Raw genomic sequence first — 21,442 nt, 5'->3', positions numbered from 1 at the left:
CTGCCAATCATGTGCCTTTCCACCTGACCCGAAGGAGGGAGACAGTGTTCCTGCCAACAACTAGCAACCTAGGGCTCAAACAATCTAAAAATGAATGGTCGGCACTTGTTAGGTTTACACATGGCTGGGCTATTTGTTTGGTCCTGTCAAGCCCCCAGTGGTTTCCAGATTTTCATATCTCTTCATCACTGATATATTCCTACCTGCTTATGGCGCCCTGTGAAATTTAATCGTCATGACTAATGTTGAAATATATTTGGTGAGGTATGAACACAGCCTTTGCAGATTATTTCATTTAGTTCATCAATTTTAAGCATCCCTTTAAAAATAGTCATTAGTTTCTGTCAATGGAGATAAAATTCCCATGGATAAATATAAATGAGCTCTTTTGAAAGTCTAGATTTTTTGCCCATAAAAATATCTTTAGACAAACTATGTATGACCAGGAAAAGATAGATTGAAACAGAGACTTTCCTAATTGCAAGCACAGACCCAGTAAAATCATTTCACATTTTTAATTGTATAAAGGGAGGTGCTGGTTGCATTTGGGGTTTGGGTTTGTGTGTGCTTTAAAATATGGACACTCTTTTCTTCCTCAAATAGTTGAATCTTTTTCCAGGATCACTTTATTTAATGACCATTGGATACTCCATTTTCCTCAAATCATAATAGAAATCTATTTCTGACATAATCATAGAAGATACAACATTAGCTTAGCATTTACAATTAAGTGCAAAACTTAAGCTTGATTTTGATTTCATAACTAAAAGTTTCAGTAGTGTATAAAAAGTTGGTTGCTGTGTACGTTTTCATGGATAAAGTAATCTTTCATACATTCAGTTTGCATATGTAAAATTAAACGATACTGTGATTCTCCATGGATAAGTATTTTCAATTAAAGCTTAGACACTTTAAGTTGTATCATGGAAATTGTAAACTGTTGGAAAAGGTGTTATTTTCTTCCTATACATGCGTGTGCGTGGACACACATTTCAGATTTTAAAGAAAGTAAATGATATCTAGGATTATTCTGAGACTAGACTTAGGTCGGTGAAGAGTAGAAAAAGACCGGATTCAGCCTCTCCTTCACCAGCTGCTTTTATTGTGGCCAGCTTCTCAGCTTTGCATTTGGTTATCCCAAAGCAAGTTTGAGGAGGAGCACGTCCCAAGCCAGCTCCCATCTGTTTTAGAAACCACGTGATTTGGACTTCAAAACAATGAGGGACTTTGGCTTTGTAGGCTAGAAGGGAGCTTTGCCCTCTTCTCCAAGACAGATAGAGGAAGGCATTTAGAAAGAAAAGCAAAATCCCTCATAACCTGTTTGTGCACTGTGATGGACTGTTTGACTTGTTTAATAAAAGTCTTCTACTTAATGAGCACTTAGTTATCGTATTAATTAATGTGTTACTTTCCCATTTATTATGCCCCATTTCATGTATCCACATGAGCCAAGAAATTCCTACGTCGATAATCTGGAACAATTCAGTTTTACATTTTAGATCAAATAATGCTACAGTAAAAATTGTATGGAAGCGTTTTAGCGTTGGGTAAATATTTATTTATCATTCCATTTATTAAGAATCTTTCACTTTTTCCCCTCACTTGTGTTTTCCCACTTTAGAGTCCTCGAAGGTCAAGGCAGCAGGCAGTGGAGGAGCTTGTATTATACATGAGGAGCCCGTGTCTTGTTAGGAAAGTGGTTAGTCTTGGGAAAGAGGGGAAAGAAAAATAAACCAATATGGGACTGTCCATCAGCTAATGGAAATATGCATTTCAAGGAAGGTAGCTGAGTTCCCAGAGTAAGTTGAATCCCAATAGTAAACAGCCCCCAGAGACAAGAAGGTAGATAGGGAAAATAGCATTTAAGTTGTACTTTCCATGAAATTTTTATGTGATTATGGGTATTAAATCAGTTAAAGTAGATGGCGTGTCTTGATGTATTTGAGGGGGAAACCAGAAAAGCATTTTCTTTTCCTGGATATCATGTCAGTAACATGGAGAGTAACTTGACTTTTCAGGGACAGTTTATGTCTTAATTTAAGACTTTCCAAAATACAGCATAGCAGTATTGGTCTTCTTGTGTCACTAATGGCTCGAGGCTGAATTTTAGGAAGTGAGTGTCTGACAGTGCACAGAGGACCCCGGCATTTACGGGTAGGAAAGAAACCTCTCCTCTCTCTTCAAACCACGGCCCTTGTGTTAGCCTCTGTTATTATGATGCTGTTGATGAGCTCCTTTTTAGAGCACAAAGATAAATATTTATATGGATTTGTGTGTGCATGTATAAGTTTATCTTTTACATAAAAATAAGATATGGTTAATGCTGTTTTACAAGTTGCTTTGTTAAGTCAAAAATATTTGGCAGGCATCTTTCTATATCAGTACCTATAGATCTACTCTGGTTAGATTTTTAACCAAACCTCCACTAAATAATAGTTTCTCTTTTTTTTGAGATGTCACCCTTGGTAGAGTCCTGTGCCAACACAGCTCATAGTAATCTCTAACTCTTGGGCTTAGCAATTCTCTTGCCTCAGCCTCCCAAGTAGCTGGGACTACAGGTGCCCGCCACAATGCCTGACTATTTTTTGTTGTTGTTGTTGCAGTTGTCATTGTGGTTTAGCTGGCCCAGGCCAGGCTTGAACCTACCAGCCTTGGTGTATATGGCTGGTGCCATAACCACTGTGCTACAGGTACTAAGCCCAATAAATAGTATTTTAGACTTGTCTTTTAGAAGATCTGACTGGGAAGCTATTTGTGACTATATGTAAATATGTAATCATTACTAGTTTGGGCTATTAAAATGGACCCAGTGTTATTTCATTTACCTAATATTACTACATAAATCAACTTCAGATGGTAGGGAATAAGAAGGAGTGGTTACTCATATAAGTAGACCTAGAAAAACCACTCCAACTTATCCAATGTTATGAAAGTATATGATCCAAATGATTTTTTAAAGCAGCAATAATCATACCAATTAAAATTATAGTAATCTTTCATCCTTATGTTATTTAACTTTTTTCTGACAGTTTTAGCAAATGCCAAAAGACATTAAAAAATAAAAAAAGAAACAATTTACCTTTATTTAAATAAAGTAATAGTATACACTGTGCATAAAAAATATTTGTACATCAGAAAACTTAATAAAAGAAAAAGTAATTTTATTTTATTTTTTTAAATTAAATCATAGCTGTGTACATTAATGCAGTCATGGGTTACAGTGTACTGGTTTTATATACAATTTGAAATATTTTCACCAAACTGGTTAACATAGCCTTCATGGCATTTTCTTAGTTATTATGTTAAGACATTTATATCCTACATTTAGAAAGATTCACATGTACCCTTGTAAGATGGACCATAGGTGTGGTCCCACCAATCACCCTCCCTCTACCCATCTTTCCCTCTTCCGATCCCTCTCCCCCTTCCCCATATTCTTGGGCTATAATTGGGCTGTAGCTTTCATATGAAAGCTATAAATTAGTTTCACAGTAGGGCTGGGTACATTGGATACTTTTTCTTCCATTCTTGAGATACTTTGCTAAGAAGAAGATGTTCCAGCTCCATCCATGTAAACATGAAGGAGGTAAAGTCTCCATCTTTCTTTAAGGCTACATAGTATTCCATGGTGTATATATACCACAATTTATTGATCCATTCATGGATCGATGGGCACTTGGACTTCTTCCATGATTTAGCAATTATGAATTGAGCTACAACAAACATTCTGGTACAAAGAAAAAATAATTTTAAACATGGTAGCTTGCTAAAACAAAACTCATACAAATAACATCAACTAGAAAATATGTGCTATAATTCCATTTGTAATGTCAATGAAATACAGAAAATAAATAGGAATAGATTTAATAAGGAATATGGAAGACCCATATGAAACCATGTTTTAAAACTTACTAAAATACGTGAAAATTATCTTGATTTAATACATGATGTAGTCCTAGAGGGAAACTCCATTGTCTCAAAGATTTCTATACTTACAACTCTCTGCAATAATACTAAGTTTCATAATCTTTTTTGGTGAATTTCTGGGAACTTGATGAGTGGCTTATAAAATCGTTCTGGAAAAAATAAATGTGTAAATTGAGCTAAGAAAGCTTAGAAAATAGAGGAATAACATGCAAGAAAGAGGTTTTCCACTCAGATGTCAAATGTGTATATCATCTGTGTATGTATATACATGCACACACACCCTCGCACACACGCAATAAAGCAATAGCGCTCGGAACTGATTCAAGAACAAGCAAATGAGGAGGAAAAATAGTTCAGGAAAGACCATGTGTATCAATCATAACTTGCTCTTTGGAAAAGATGGCACTTAAAATCATAGATGAAACCTCGTAAGTGGCTTTTGTATAATTGAATATAATTTTGGTATAAAATATAAAATTGCCTCCCCACTTTCTGCCTTTCATAAAAACAAACTTCAGATGAGTCAGTTTTAAATAAAGCAAGATAGATTTAGTAGAAGAAAATATTTGATAACACTTTTAGTAACTGGGTTAGGAAGGGCGTAAGATTGGCAAAATTTCAAAAAGATAAATGCAACATGATTTTTTTACTACTTAAAAAATTGAAAAAATTGTATTGCAAAAGTCCTAAAAACCACTGGTTCAGTTTAAAAGCCTGATGATGGACTTAAAATATCTTTGCAATATATTTGATAGAGGATTAATATCTTTATAACTAAAAGCATTCATATAAGTTAAAGAAAAGAAAATTAAGAAATTTGGTAAAGATTAATATTTGAATTATAAAAAATACAAATAGTTATTAAGCATTTCTCACTATAAACAAGGCAAAATTCCTATTTATAGATTAATAAATATTAAAAGAAGCCCTAAATCCTTTAATAGGATGAACAATAATAACTTATAGAGACACATATTTGTTGAAGTGTGTTTTACCATAGGTATGCTTGTGTAGTCTTACAGTTTAATGGACACTTTAAAGGAACACATCCTGGGTGGTGCCTGTGGCTTAAAGGAGTAGGGCGCTGCCCCATATGCTGGAAGTGGCAGGTTCCAACCCCTCCCTGGCCAAAAACTGCTAAATAAATAAAAATAAATAAATAAATAAATAAAGGAACACATCCTTTCACCTTGACATTTTATTTCAAAGAATTTTAAAAAGGACCAGAAAAGTGTTCAATGATTTTAGGCACATGTATGTTCAGAGGATAGATAGGCAACCTTGGTTTCCATTTGTAATCTGTGAAAAAATGGCTTATGTAAGAAAAACTTCTGTCCTTTTCACAGTTACCCCAAATTCTATGCTGATAAGATTTTGCAAGGCATAAAGTCTCTCCCTGGCATCCGAGTAGACCAGTACGCAAGAGTGGGGCATCCCAAATGAAGCTCTCCATGATGGGAGTCTGTTGAGGAAGGCTATCTGTTATAGAACAGGTTGACTTTTGACTGACCCTGTAATTAGGTGCTAAAATGAGCTAGTGTTGTGAGACATTTATTTTTCACTTAGCTGACAGTTTCTTAAGTGAAGTTCTCTGTTCACACGGAGGTTAGAGAGAGGTTTGCTGAAATATGTAGGACTAATGTTCAGAGGTCGACCCAAGTTAACGAAAATGTATTCAGTAATAATCATACTAAGGACTGGCTGTTTTTTGTTATTTTTAAAAAGATAAGCATCTTCAACTATTATGTTTCAGTATTAAATAGTTACTAGGAGGAAAATATAATGACATGGATATGTTTTCATTCCGTGATTATATGATTCAAGGTTATCTAGCCCTTTTATGCTCGGTGAAGTCTTCTAGAAAGACCTCACGTTTATGAATTCCTCATAGAACAAATCCCTGCTAACATAACCAACAGAGGTTGAGGCATCCTCAGCGTTTAAGAGATTGGCGTGAGTAAAGATTAATGATACTTATCCATATGAGTATGATGGTGACCAAAAGTAAAGGCTGGAAAAGAAATGGAATTCCCATGGAAAGTCCAAGGAAGGCCAGATAATAACTGGCAGGGGAGATTAGGAGAGGATCATGGAGGGAGGTATGTTGGAGGAATTGAGATTTCTATAGAGGTACAATTTTTGTAGATAGGTGTCAGGGCATTCTCAGTGGGAGAAGAGACACAGACAGAGAAATCAGAAAAGGCCGCAAGGCCAAGACCAGCTATTAATCGTAGAAGAATCGGGCGACGGTGCCAAGCACACACTGCAACTGGGAGGGGAGTCAGGGGAGGAAATCAGGTGAGATGAATTAGGCTTCGGGCTACACGCGTCAGGGACTGTGTCCATTCTGCTCACCACTGAGTCTTCCCCATACAGCACCTCACCCAGCACGTGGTAGATACTCGGTATACATTTGATGGATAGGATGGATGAGTAGATGGTTAGTAATTGTAAAGGAGGGGGCATGGTGTGAGAGGCATTGGAGAAAAAGGACAGAAGCAAAGAGAGGGAAAAGATAATATCTACATATAATCCTGGTGAACTGGGAGAATGTTGCTGCCTATACCAGAAACAGGGAGGTCTGGTGTGGTGGCTCACACCTGTAAATCCAGCACTTTGTGAGGCCGAAGCAGGAGGATCGCTTGAACCTAGGGGTTTGAGGCTGTGGTGAGCTATAATTGGGCAACTGCACTCCAGCAAGGGTGATAGTATGCGACCTTGTCTCTAAAAGTAAATAAATAAATACATAAATTTTGCCAGGCATAGTGGTTTATGCTTATAATCCCAGTTCTTTGGGAGGTTGAGGTCACAGGATGGCTTGAGGCCAGGCGTCCAAGGCCAGCTTGGACATGAGATGGTAGCAAGATCTCATGTCTACAAAAAATTAAAAAAATTAGCGCAGGTGAGGTGGCATGCATCTGCATTCCCATCTATTTGGGAGGCTGAGTCAGGATTGCTTGATCTCCAGAGTTAGAGGTTACAGGGAGCTATGATGATGTTGCTGCACTCTAGACCAGGCAAAAGAAGAAGACCTTATTTTAAAAAAAGAAAAATTAGGAAACGAAAAAAAAGAAACATGGCTATCAGGAGATGGAGTGGATTTTCTTAGCAAGAAGCTTGATGTTACAGTAACTGTGGCTTAGAGCACCAATAATGCCTTCTTGATATTTTAAAGTTACCCAATTCTTCTGCTGTTTCAGGCCGTTTTCCTATGATTTGATGAAAGGCCACTGTGCACCGAGAAAATAACGTGATTAGGAGAAAGTATAAAAAGCTGATTACAAATCTGGAAGAATATTTTATTTGTTTAAGTATCAGTGACTAAATACCACTTTTCCTGAAACAAGCCTTTGGCATGTTGCCATAGAGGAGAACTCTGCCGTTCTCCTTGCTGGTGTCATTTTCTTTTTTTATTTCAGGGTAGCTATTTCATGATTAGAAGGAAATAAAAGCCCCGTTCTCCTGGAAATGAGACCTGAGCATCATTTACTTTGCTCAGGCCCTGGGGACATTGGGCTGTGACGGAGCTGCCATTAGATAGTGCCCGCTGCATGAGGTGTTGAGCTTTTCTCATCTCATTCCTGAAAAAAGGCTTTGTTTAGTGTTATCCGCTGAGAAGTTGGGCACACATGGGACAGTTACAGCTTGTGTTTGTTCAGGTCCTTTCTTACAGTTAAAAGGAAACCAACTGCTTTCCTTAGTCAGTGCTGTTTTGTGCGTAAGAGATAGCAAAGTTTTTCACTCCAGGAATTTTCTTGCCTTTGCAAACTACTGTTTGCAAAATAATCGCCTGGAGCTGTAGCCTGTTCCTCCGTGTCCCCCACCAAAAGAATCAGACATGAATCCTGCCCTCAAGTAGCTCCCACAAGGAGATATAATGCCTGTATTAAAGGAGCTTCACTCTTTGGGAAGATGAAATGTCCATGCACGAGCAATTCTGTGACTACCTAAGGCTAAAAATGTGATCCAGAGTCTCTGTTAGAGTTGAGAGAGAGAATAAGGGACAGGGGAAGTAAATATGTATTTTGTTTTTTATTTTTTTAGCTGTTTTTCTGAGGATTTTCTTTCCTATGCTTTGAAATTTTAGTTTGCAAACTCATTTTAGAGAAAAAATTTTGTGTCTCCTGATTTTTCTTTTCATTTATTTCTCCCTCCCTTCGTCTCTCTCTCCCAACTCTCCGCTGATCTTCCCTGTTGGTTTGTTTTATTGTTGCTTCTGTATAGTTTTTCAAGGCTTTTATCCCAGAGTGATGCCTAGACTGTACTAATAGTGGGCGTCTGTCTGACTCATCAGTGAACCGTCTTGTGGGTTTCTGCAGGTACAAGTGACACTAGGACTTTCCTAAGTTGCCCACCTTCCTGACCTTTGGCCTCAGAGCTGAATGCCCAAGCCCAGTGGCCTCCCTGCCGATCTGTCGCTGAGCACGCCTGCGGCTTTAGCTTTCCCAGCCCCTTGTGTTTCCTCCTCTGTTCTATTTTGGGTTGCTGAGATGCTGATTTTATAGTTAAGCTTGCCTAAACTCTTTTTAGTTTCTCTAAAAAAGATTTTCCCTATTGGTGCCGTAAGTTTGAAAGACATAGTTTGCTTCCAAGACCAGACTTTGCCACCTTGACTAGAAATCAATTATTTTCAAAACCTCCGCTGTCACCATCACAAATGTGGTATAATCCGCCATCTGTAACAGTATTTACTATCTACTCTGCCATTAAATCACATCGCCTGATGGGCACACGGAGCCCAACAGATGGGCCTGGACCTTTGTGTTACACAGGTGATGAGTGTTTAGGTACTAATTTTATAATTAGTTCATTTGTGAACATTTTGATGTAACAGTGACTTTTTCTTCCTTATAAAGTTTATGACCGTGGTGTCTCATAAAATGAATGCTTAGATAAGGACCCTTGTATATTTTAGGAATAGTAAGTAGGAAACATTATTCCCTTCTCTGAAGAATTTAAGTGGGTAATGTCATCTGTAGAGTGGTCAGGAAAATCATAGACTCGGGAACCTTGGCTTGACAGTTTGCCCAGTGGGTAGTAACTTCGGACAAGTTATTTCATTCACTTCTCTGCCTCTCACTTTTTCTTAGTTTAAGGAAAGGGAGTCGGCGTTACTGTCTACATGTTTTCTCCCTTAGTATTTAAATGCTTGTATTAAGTATTATCGCATAAAGTCACAAAAGTAAGAAGCTCAGGGTAGTTTTAAGCATCAGTATTACCCAGTGTATTTTATGCTTGTGGTGGGTTGGGCAGGTCAAATCCTTTTATACCAAAGTCAGTGGGGGATCTAGTATGTTGTGAGAGAGAAATTATTAGAACGTGTTGTTAGAAAGTGCATTTCCACCTTCCAAAGCACGGAGCAAAACCAGCCTTATTTACTGTTTTCTCTTTTGAATCAGGTAGAAAAGGAAGAAGAATGTGCAAACTCAGTATAGTCAGAGGAAAGAAAAAAAAATAAGTCAGAAGGCTTTTTCATTTTTAAATGAAAGCAATAGACTTGTACCTTTATACCTATTACCTTTGTTTTCTAACTTTTTGAAACTTTTTGTTTTTCTTTTTTATATGTCTGTGGAGTTGAGTTTGGATTTTGTGGTGTCGGCTGTCATTTTCCTCGTCAGTTGGTCTGGGTTCTTGAGGATGGTAAAAGGGTAACGTCTGCCTGCTGGCCATCTGGGATTCTACTCGCAGACTTTCTGACTCAGTAGCTTTTCCCTGTCTGTGGACTCAGACAAAGAATTTGGCCCTGCCTGCCTCTTCCTACTCCCCACCTGCTGTTCCTAGCATTCACATGTAGATGTCTCAGCTTTATTTTAACCCCCCGGATTCTCCAAAGTTCAGAGGTTGCAATGGCTTGGTCTTGAATGCGACCCTCTTGCTGTCCTGATTGTAAACAATACTTTCTCTCTCTCTCTCTTTATATTTTTTTAAATTTCACATTAATACATAAGATTAGGTTACATTGTTTGCATTTGCAAGGTAACTTGGACTTGTAGTTGAGCCTTTCCTCACCCTGGAACTTCTGAAGGTTGGAGTAAAAGTGGTAGGTGTTACACTAGGGAAAATATCAGCATCTTCTCTACCTATGCCAAGTCTGGAAAGTGCACGTCTGTCAGGAAGTCAGACTATTCTGTGAACACCATGAGAACCAATGACTTAAAGTTTGTATTTAGCCCTCACCCTTGTGCGGTGGCATCGATTGAATGAACCACTATTGCATATAATTCCTTGTTCTAGACTTTTTAATTGCAACCAGACCGATGAATGTTTCCAAAACACTTATGTTAGAATGATGGTTTAGAGGTACCTTCTCCTGCTACAATTAATATAATTATAGTTAATTTTTGCACAGCATCAGTGGTGATGTGGCATACTACTTTCAGTAGAATTTTTGTTTGAGAAATGTATGTAACTTATAACTAAGGTTAAGATTTACTAATAGCCTTTGCTAAACATCACCAAATATTGTGTCTACCCAGTCCTTACCATGTAAAAACTTAGGAATTATTATTGTAGGCATTTATTATCCTTTTTCTACATTACTTATGTCCAGAATGATGGTAATAGCCTCTTTCCTTATAAGACTTTAAAAATATGCTTCCTAAAATTTCCCTGGTGACAGGCTAGAACAATACTTAATCATTTTAGTACTTGAACATATAGAAATTAGGCCAGGCCTGGTGGCTCATGTCTGTAATCCTAGCACTCTGGGAGGCTGAGGTGGGTGGTGTGCTTGAGCTCAGGGGTTCAAGACCAGCCTGAGCAAGAGTGTCTCTACTAAAAATAAGAAAACTAGCTGGGTATTGTGGCAGGCACCTGTAGTCCCAGCTACTAAGGGAGCCTGAGGCAAGACGGTTGCTCAAACCTAAGAGTTTGAAGTTGCTGTGAGCTATGACGCCACCCAGGGCAACAGAGTGAGACTCTGTCCCCAAAATAATAAATATAAATAAATAAATAAATAAATAAATCATAGAAACTGTTCATACCTATAATCTAATAGACTTGTTTTCAAATGGAAACCAGCTTGGTTGTATGTCAAATAAATTTGGAGTGACATTTATGATTTTAAAATAATGTAAAACGTCCAGTTGCTCCTGAGATAAGGTAACTATATTTAAAGACAGGGATTTAGGATTTCTGTTTCTGGCAGTGCAGTGGTCTGTCAAAATAAGAAGAGAGCAGGGGATGTGTCACATCGCTTGAATCATTGCTATGACTTTGCTAGGCCCGGTGACTGGGGAGGTCTAGGTGCTGTGGCCAGAGAAGATATAACTCTGGGGGAGTAGAAGTGCATAGGAGGGCGGAACCTTACCTTCAGCCTGCTTGGTTAACCAGTACTCCAAAAGAAACCCCAGCTATGGTTGTGATTAGCTGACTTCCTTGTTTAAATACCCCTCAAGGCCTGTAACTACTATTAGAATGAATCTGAAGCTCAATAGTGTTTATAAAGACTTATATAATCTGGTTTCTGTTTCTTTATCTGGTCCATTCTCTACATTTTCATAACCTGTCTTCCAGCCATACTGACATTTTAATTTTAATTTAATTTTTTTTTTTTTTTTTTTTGAGGACAGAGCCTCAAGCTGTCACCCTGGGTAGGGTCCGTGGCATCACAACTCACAGCAACCTCCAACTCCTGGGTTTAAGTGATTCTCTTGCCTCAGCCTCCCAAGGAGCTGGGACTACAGGCATCATTGGTTGCAGCCATCATTGTTGTTTGGTGGGCCTGGGCTGGATTCAAACCCTCCAACTCTGGTATACGTGGCTGGTGTTTCAGCCACGTGAGCAACAGGCGCTGAGCCATAATTTTTAAGTGAAATCATAACTGTATACACGTATGGGATAAAATGTGATGATTTGATATACAACGTGGAATGCTTAAATCAAACTGATTAACATAGCCATCACCTCACTTAAGTATTTTTTGTCATAAGACATTTAAAATTTGCTCTTACTTATTTTAAAATGTACCCTTGCGATGTGCACATTAGGTGAGATCCCACCCAATGCCTCACCCTCCTCTTCCCTCCTCTCCCCTTCCCCTTGCAGGCCATATTTGTGGTTTAATCCTTCGTAGGAGTGTGTATGCTCTGTGTATACCTTCTCAACCTTTTCCACCCATCACCCTAAGGGTCTCTCATGCCCTTCCCTCTGTCTGGAATACTTTGCCTCCTGCTTTTTGTTTTCTGCATTTTCTTCTTAGTCTTTCAGATTTATTGTCACTTCTGTTTGGACTTCTTGTATTCTCCAGGCTGCATGTAGCCTGCCTTCATGGTTTTCCATATTCCCCCTGATACTTGCCTCACCAAGCTCGAGGCACTCTTCTTTCTCCCCTCTTGAATGTAGCTGCATCCATGTGGCTTCTGGGCCTTGTTCCTTATTGTGTGGAAGCAAACAACATCACGTTCCACTTATTAGGTGCTCTGAGAAGCAAACCTGAATGAATGCTCAATGAATGAAAACTGACATGGACCTAGAGGGTGGAGCTAGGAATGGTGGCCTCCAAGAATGTAAAGTAGGGAATAGCATCTGCGTTAGAGAAGATAGTACTGAATATTTTTAAGACTCTTAATACATGTCACCACAGTGTTTTTGAAAAGGGTTGTGGCCATCTAGATCCTGTCAAAGTCCTGGTTGGAATGAGCACTCAACAGCATAGTATACTCTACTTTTTGTCTGTTTGTAAGTTTTTAAAAATGTTAATTAACTTCACACATCAAAACCAGTATGCTATATAAAATTTTATACTTGTTTCCTTTTGTTGAGACAAATAGCTTAAAAATCTATCCCTCTGGGGTATTTTTATCTCCTTTGCTTATTTTTTCTCTTGAGATATGGATATTTTATTAATTGATTTGTGTGATTTTTTTATATATCTAAAATATTGGCTTCTGATTATTGATCTTGTAAATTGTATTCTCACGCTTTTGAGTTTAATCTGGTTAATGTACTTTTTTTTTTTTGAGATACACATGTTGAAAACATTTAGCTAGCCATGTCTATTACTGACATTTTCTTTGCAATTTGAATTATAGTTTCAAAAGAGCTTTATGTTTAGCATGGTGAAATATAGGTTTTTGTGAACATTTTAAGAATAGATACAATTCAAAGGAGATATTAAGGATTTTGTGCATAATGGCTCACACATGTAATCCTAGTACTTTGGGAAGCCCAGGCAGATGGATTTCTTGAGCTCAGGAGTTCAAGACCAGCCTGAGCAAGAGTGAAACCCTGTCTCTACTTAAAATAGAAAAACTAGCCAGGTGTTATAGTGAGCACCTGTAGTCTCAGGTATTTGGGAGGCTGAGGATTACTTGAGCCCATGAGTCTGAGGTTGCTGTGAGCTATGATGCCATGATACTCTATCCAGGATGGCAAAGTGAGACTGTGTCTCAAAAGAAATAAAAAAGAATTCTGTAATTTTATTGAAAATGGATTATACTTTTTAAAAATTTAGATATTTCCCATTAACAACCAATGTAAATTTCTTGCCATGACGTTATGTATTTTACACAAACCTTTTTTTAATGACAACATAGTGTTTCACTGTGTGCACATATAATAATGTATTTAGGCAGATCAGTATATGGGATATTTAAGTTATTTTTAACTTATTGATATAGCAAATTCTTTGGTAAACATTCTTTATCAGAGTTTGTGAATCTTTATAATTTTGCTTTTAGGATAAATTATTTTTAAAAGAATTTCTCAGGCCAGACGTGGTGGCTCATGCCTGTAATCCTAGCACTCTGGAAGTTCTGAGGTGGTGGATTGCCTGAGCTCATAGTTTTGAGACCAACCTGAGTAAGTGTGAGATCCCCATCTCTAAAAAATAGTCGGGCATTGTTGCAGGCACCTGTAGGCCCAGCTACTGGGGAGGCTGAGACAGGAGAATCACTTAAGCCCAAGGAGTTTGAAGCCCAAGAGTGTGAGCTGTGATGCCAAGGCATTTTACCCAGGGTGACAAAATGAGACTATGTCTCCAGAAAAAAAAAAAATAAATAATTTCTGGACTGAAGGATATATATTTTAAAGTTAGTAACACAGGCCAGTGTGATGGCTCACGCCTATAATCCTAGCACTCTGAGAGGTCAAGGCAATTGGATTGCTTGAGCTCAGGAGTTCAAGACCAACCCAAGCAAGAGTGAGAACCCATCTCTAAAAATAAGTGGGTGTTTTGGTGGGCACCTGTAGTCCTGACTACTTGGTAGGCTAAGGCAAGAGGATCACTTGAGCCCAAGAGTTTGAGGCTGCTGTGAGCTGTGATGCCACAGCACTCTATCCAGACCCACAAAGTGAGGCTCTGTCTTAAAAATTAAAAATAAAATTAGTAACACACCTTGCCAGGTTGTCTTCTATAAAATAAGGAATGACTTACCCTCATCTTGCAGTGTAAGAGAGTGCCCACTTCTCTCTCTATTATCAAGCGTGAATATTTTTCATTTTTAATGTTCTTTGCAAACTCAGTTTCTATTTGTGTACTAATAGTCTGAACATCAATTCTTGAAATATAATGAACATACTGTTTTAAAAATAATCTTTAAAAATAATGCATACCAGAGTTAACAAGATATTTAAGGGAATTGCTAGAGACAAAAGGATCTAAAAATACAGCAGAGAGTAAGGATGAGAGGTGTGATAGACAAGCAGCTGACTTCTCCCCTGCCTCAGAGGAAGCTAGAAGATGGCAGAATAATACCTTCAGCAGTGCTGTGAGAAAATAAGTCAAGCTAAAATTGTACACTCAGCAAAACTATCTTTCAAGAGCAACATTATTCCGTAGAGAGGATAAAGAGAGTCAAAAGTTGATTTTGTGAAAAGAATATCAAGGCTGACAAACTGCTGGCAAGCAAAAAAATAATAAATAAAAAAGGGTCTATAGTTTTAGGTGTTACAGAGAGTTAAACAATAAGCAAATAATATAAACATTTTTTTAAGCAATTATAAACCTATTACAAAATTAAACAGGGTCTAAATAAGCAGGAGATATAATCTGGAACTTGGTGAACTTGTTCTCCAATGTACATGAACGAATGAAAGAGCAAAATTGAACAATCTACCTAAGAAGATGTTGTCTTTTTCTAATACACTGTAGTATTGGGTAGTGTTAGATAAATTGATTAATGCCCCAGGTAATAGAGATCAGTGAGGCAAGGGCAAGCTCACATATGGTGGTGGAGCAGCTGGATATCAAAGTAAAGAAACATGAAAAGCGTCCTCTGTTGCAAACCAAATTAAAAAAGGAAAAAATAAAAATTATTAAAGATTTGATGGAAACTTTACACCCTTTGTCTTAACCTGGATTGAGACGGAATGCGTTCTTCTTAGTAAAGCATCACAAGAATGGAGAAGCAAGAATCCCGTGTGCTCAATTCTAATACGAAGGCAGTAGGTTACTTAGTACATGGTGGGGTAGGCGTATGAGGGAGCTGGGGAGAATGGATGAGGGTGGGGTTTGGGGTGTCATGGTGTATGGCACACTTCTTGGGGGCGGGATTGTAAGAGGGAATTTAGTTAACAAATGCAATCAGGGTAACCTAATTCTTTGTACCCTCAGTGAATCCCAAACAATAAAAAAGAACCAAAAAAATTATTAAAGATTTTAAAAATTATGTAAAACTTTAAATTAAAAAAAATTAGTTTCTTAATAGGGAAAGCTTTCCTTTTTTTTTTTTTTGTTAAGAACACAAAACATATAAATCACAGGCAGTGTCTGTGGCTCAAAGGAGTAGGGCGCTGGCCCCATATGCCGGAGGTGGCGGGTTCAAACCCAGGCTTGGCCAAAAACTGCAAAAAAACAAAACAAAAACATATAAATCACTAGAGTGAATGCTTCCTAAATTTGAAAGTAGTAAAATAGGAATTTGATGTTTATCAGAAAAAAGAAAACTACTAAAAATAGTGATAAGACAGCCACAAATAAGGAGAAAGTATCTGGAACAAATAAACAGTGAAAATTACTACCTGAATATATATATAACTCAAAAAATCAGTAAGAAAAAGTACAAATAGAAAATTCATGAAAGTCACAAATTGGTATTTTAAAGCACAAACATGAAAGGCCAGTGAAATATTGCAGTGATGCTCAATAGGAATAATTAAATGAAAATTACAATGGGTAACAATTTAGTATTGACAACAATGAGAAGGCCAATGTAAACGAGGGTGTGGAGCAATGGAAACTTTTCATACACTGCTTCTGAGATTACGAATGGATATAACTGCTTAGAAAACAATTTGGGATATTCTTGTAGAATGGAAGGTGTACGTACCCTATGAATTACCTGTGGTACTGTAGATACTTTTGCGAAAGTGCACCAGAAGTCTGCCCAGAAGAATATTCACTGTAGCTTTATTTTTGTAACAAAAATCTTATAAATGATTTAATTGTACACATAAAAGCAATGAATAAATAAGCAATAGTTATATTGTGTTAATACTTCACAGGGGTGAAAATGAAAGAGCTAGTGTTATAGTTATTAACATATGCATCTCACAAATGTAGCATTCAACATAAATAATACAAATCAAGAAAAATTATAATAATAAAATGGCACTCTTGTGAAAATAAAAAAAACCATGTAAAATTAAGTGTGTCTATTAGGAATACATACTTGAGGTTAAGACATGAAGTTTAAGATGATTTCTTTTCTGAATGTATTTATCTTCATTCATTCTTCACGAGGTGTTTCTAGTCCTTATCTTAAACATTGCTATTGTTGGTAAATTTTAAGCCTATTTAATTCTGTGAAGGCAAAAAGTGGAAACCTGATAATCCCATGTCTATGTAAAAATAAAAAGAAAGACAAGAAATGAAGAAATCATAAACATGAAATTTAAAATATTGGCTGCCGCTGACAGCAGGCAGGGTACAAAGTCACTACAGGTTCTACTTTTTAGTTGGAATGAGAGCACTTTTTCGATATTTCTTATACATATAGTTCATTTCCAGTATTTACTTACTGTGAAATATAACATATATAGAAAAACATAGAACATGAGACCAACACGTGCAGCTCCGTGAATTATCAAAAGCACACAGCTGTATCATCACCCCATAGATCAAAAATAAAACAGGCAAGCATCCGGGCAGCTGTACCCTGTTATCCTCAAAAGATAGCCACTACTTTTGTAGATTTGTTATCTACACCTGCTCCCCTAAACCCCATTGTTTTATTTTCTTCTGCTCTCTAGAACGAATAGCAATGACATGATACAGAATTCATTCTTTCGTGTCTGGCTTCTTGATCAACCCTGTGCTGATGAGATTCATACTGTTACATACATTGTTGAATGTAATAGCTATGATTCTTTCATTTTCATTGTCATGTATTTTATTGCGTGATACCTCACAAATTGCTATTCAACTGTTGAGGGATTTAGATTTTTTTCTAGTTTGGGATAATTATAAGTAATCATACCATATAGTTTTGTCCATGTTTCTTTGTACATTATTTCTCTTATATGTTACTAATCCTAAAAAGACTAAACTATATGGTGTATATATTATATTAATCACTACATAATAAAAGAGTGTAAGATATTGTCTCTGCTAAATTAATAAGCAGTGAATGGTATTATCCTAATGTCACTTCTTTGATTACGGCTTGTGGCTTTTTAATACTTTAACTTGAATATCATTGTGAGTTGTTATTGATGCTCTTTGCCCAGTTTTCATTTGTATGGTAATCTTATTTAGTAATAATTAACCCTTGCACTATCTGCCTCGTGGAAAAATATGATTTTTACCATTAGTTCCCCATTTTGCTTTCTGCCACTTATACTGTCTAATAGTTTGCTTTTTAAGTTTTCTTTTCTTGTGATTGTAAATTATATGAGGACTGTAAACATTTTTAGATAACCAAATCAACAAACAAAAACTGTGAAGTATAAGTAAAGATTACAGGTATTTTAATTTTCCTCTTCCCAGCTAAATATTTGGTGCATATATTTTGTAACTTTCTTGTTACATATTCATACACACACGTGGTATTTTTATTTTGTGTGTGTGGTTTGTAGCTTTTTTCTTTTTCTTTTTTTTAGAGACAGGGTTTCATGCTGTCATCCAGGCAGTGCCATGATCACAGCTCACTACAACCTCGACTGTTGGGCTTATCTGATCTCCTGGTGCAGGCCACTCCACCCAGCTAATTTTTTATTACATTTTGTAGAGACTAGGTTTTCCAAAGTTGCCCCAGCTGGTCTCGAAGTCCTGGGCACAAACAACTCTCCAGTCTTGGTCTCCCAAGATGCTAGAATTACAAGCATGAGCCACCATACCTGGCTTACACACACAAATAGTTTTATAAAAGGGGAATTGTTTTTTCTGTCTAATACAATGGTTCTCAACCTTCCTAATGCCGCAACCTTTTAATACAGTCACGAGCCACTGGTTGAGAGCCTCTGGTCTAATAGGATACTGTTTTCTTTCCACCAGTCAATATCATTTATGCCATCATTTTAAATATTTAAATGGTATTCTGTTGTATAAATTTGCTAATTATTAATTCAACAAATACTTATTGAGTCTCTTAATAGAAGTACCATTTAACATCACTATTTCGTAGTTACTTACAGTAAGCAATATACAAAATTCTTGGAAAGGTGGAGCTTGAATGTTAGTGGATAAACAGACAACAAACAAATTTTTTATATGGTAATCATAAGTCTGAAGAAGAAGAAAGGGAGCAAAGTAGAGGAGACTCATGAGTTGGTGTGAAGGCATAGGGTACTCAAGGACAGTCTCATAAATGAACATGAACTTGATTGAAGTATGGAACCCCACTGTGCCTGTCCTTGGGGGCAAAAATCAAATCTAAGTCTCCAAGATGAGTTGTTTTTTTTTTTTTTTTTTGAGTGTTGTTTTTCAAAACAATCCAACATTGGTTAATAACATTATTTACAGTTATTTAAAATTTTTAACAAATTTGAAAGAACCATTCTTGCTAAAATATTTCCTACATCTGTGCATGTGAGTACGTCTGTATGTCTTTGTGACCACAGTGATAGGAAGAGGAGAGAGTGTATGTTAATGGATGTTAATCTGATGCCGTCTTACTCCAGAGGCCTAATTCATATTCAGAGGAAAAACAAAACGTTGAGGATGAAAAAAAGTTTCCAAAGAATTTTAGAATACAGAACATTTAATTTAGAATGGAATTTTTACAGCTAACACCAAAACACTGGAAATGATTTACCTTTAGCTATACCACCGTTTGTGACTTTTTTTTTTTTTCCATGTCACTTTAACATCATGGAATTTTAATAAAATAAAGAGCAAGAACTTTGACACATAAATATTTTTTTCTGCCCCCTTAGGTTGTGGATAATGAGTCTTTCCCAAGGCCTTTTAAAGTCCTGCCTGTGAAGACACAATGGAGCTACGTTGGCTTCCATATCCTTCTGTTTGATCTGGAAAACCTCGTTGAACTTCTGCTGCCGCCCCCCCTCAGGGATAGTGACCCTTCCAGTTCTTTCTATGGGAGTGAGATCCTGAGAAGAGCCAAGAGCACCGTAGAGAAGACAATGACACTGAAAAAAAGTAGAAGTGCCTGTGGTCCTCTCTCAGCAGAGGCACAAGCCAAGCCTGTGAGTGAAAGCCTGGCCCACGGAGATAATACCAACAAGTTCGCAGAAGAAAATGATGGCATTAGAAGACAGAAGAAAATGAAGAGCTCCAAAAAGATGCACCTTAAACCACCCAGAAAAGTTGATGCCAACCTCACAATAGACACAGCTAAACTGTTTTTATCTTGTCTCTTACCATGGGGAGTGGATGAAGAATTAGACTATCTTTGCATGAAGCATCTCAATATTTTAAAGCTTCAGGGTCCCGTTTCTCTAGGACTTGCTTCAAACGAGGACCACTTCTCACTGATGTTGCCGGGTTGGGATTTATGCAATACTGAATTGGAAAGAGACGATTCAAGAGTAAATTTATTTTCTGGAAAAGTTTTGGACTTGTCAAGTAAATACATAGCTACTCTTCCAAATCAGCTTGTAATTCCAAGAGGACTGGAAAATAATTGTGATTCTTTGCAGGAGTCAAATATCATAGTTTATTTATTGAGCAGACTATTTTTAGTTAATAAATTAGTTAACACGCCTTTGGAATTGGCCCATGGAATTGACAGGTAAGACTTGGCTACCGATTTTGACTATCTAATTGGGGACATTAAAAAAATCATCATTATCTGATATATTCAGCTCTTCTGTTTTCCTTTCTGCCTTCTAATGGGGGAATAAATACGCAACAACTTCTTTGTTCAAAACATATTTAAAAAATCTTTCTTTTAATTCTTTAAGATTGGAGGATAATTTGGTAATACATTTATAGATTTTAAAATTCATTCATTCAACAAATATACATTGTTATAAAAATGTACCAAGGAAGACCTAGTGCTGGATGCTGAATGAATCAGTAGATACAAACATACACCTTGAAATGTGCCATACATGGTATAAATTAAGGATGAAAAAAGAACATTTAAGTAAATGCTTATGATGATATATTTTAAATATCATAAGGAAAAGAAAAGTTGGAAAATGTCATACCTCAAATTATACCATTAGCTCATATTTTGGCATATTAAAATAGAAGAGGGAGGTGGTGCCTGTGGCTCAAAGGAGTAGGGCACCAGCCCCATATTCTGGAGGTGGCGGGTTCAAATCCAGCCTATAAAAAAAAACAAAAAAAAAAAAAAAAAAAGAAGACGCTATTGAGTAAGTCATTTATAGAAATGACAATTTAGTAATAATAATAGTTATTTTTTGAGTGTTTAATATCTGCTAGGCATTGTATAATCTCTTTACATTCATGATTTCATCTAATAAGCACAACAAAGATGGGACATAGATATTATTGTTTTGCTGATTGTATAGATGAGGATGTTGAAGCTTATGGGGAGAAAGTATCAAACTAAAGGTTAATTCTGCTCTTCAGAGCATCGGTCTAATTCTATAGCCTGATTCATTACTAATCTCAACTGTCTGTTTACCTTCTCCCACTGTTAATATTCATTACAGTTTTTCATGGTCTGATATTTCAGCATTGAATTTAATTTACCCAATGTTTACTTACTGACCTTCTCCTATACCCTGAGTACTGGCTTCATGAAGAAATGGAAAATACATTTTGGATTTGGATAGAAACTCATTCAAATGATAAAGATAATGCCCACGAAACTGGTCGAAAACATTGACAAGTAAAGGGATAAGGACAAACATCTGTAGTATAAATAAATAGTATAGCTGATTAGAGCCAAGAAAATAATCGGTGTTACGTGGAATCATCAGAAAGGCTTTCTACAAGAGACATTATTTGAACTGCCCATTACAGGGTAGGTGACAGAGAGGCCCTGATGTTTCTGTCCTTTGAGAAGAGCGAAGTTCAACAAAAATCTGGGCCAGGCACTGTATAAATAGATTTCCTGCCCTCAGTGAGCCTCTAGTCTGGTGGAAGTCCAAAAGGATTATATAGAGCTCAATGTTATGCTTCTTTCCATTCTAATACTACCAT

At 36.9% G+C, this 21,442-nt stretch overlaps 1 protein-coding gene across 1 annotated transcript in view; it reads left to right on the top strand.

Moving 5' to 3' along the window:
* Positions 1 to 21,442, top strand: part of WDR72 (WD repeat domain 72) — a 194,029-nt gene that overhangs the window by 81,283 nt on the left and 91,304 nt on the right. Inside the window, exon 14 of the mRNA XM_003784626.1 lies at positions 19,243 to 20,057. Within this exon, the coding sequence (XP_003784674.1) occupies positions 19,243 to 20,057 (815 nt within the window). The remainder of the gene's footprint in view (positions 1 to 19,242; positions 20,058 to 21,442) is intronic.

This window comes from Otolemur garnettii, unplaced genomic scaffold (assembly GCF_000181295.1).
Source record: "Otolemur garnettii isolate 467f Iridium unplaced genomic scaffold, OtoGar3 scaffold00011, whole genome shotgun sequence".
NCBI lineage: Eukaryota > Metazoa > Chordata > Mammalia > Primates > Galagidae > Otolemur > Otolemur garnettii.
The sequence above is the reverse complement of the archived record's forward strand: the minus strand, read 5'-3'. Positions and strand labels throughout refer to the sequence as shown.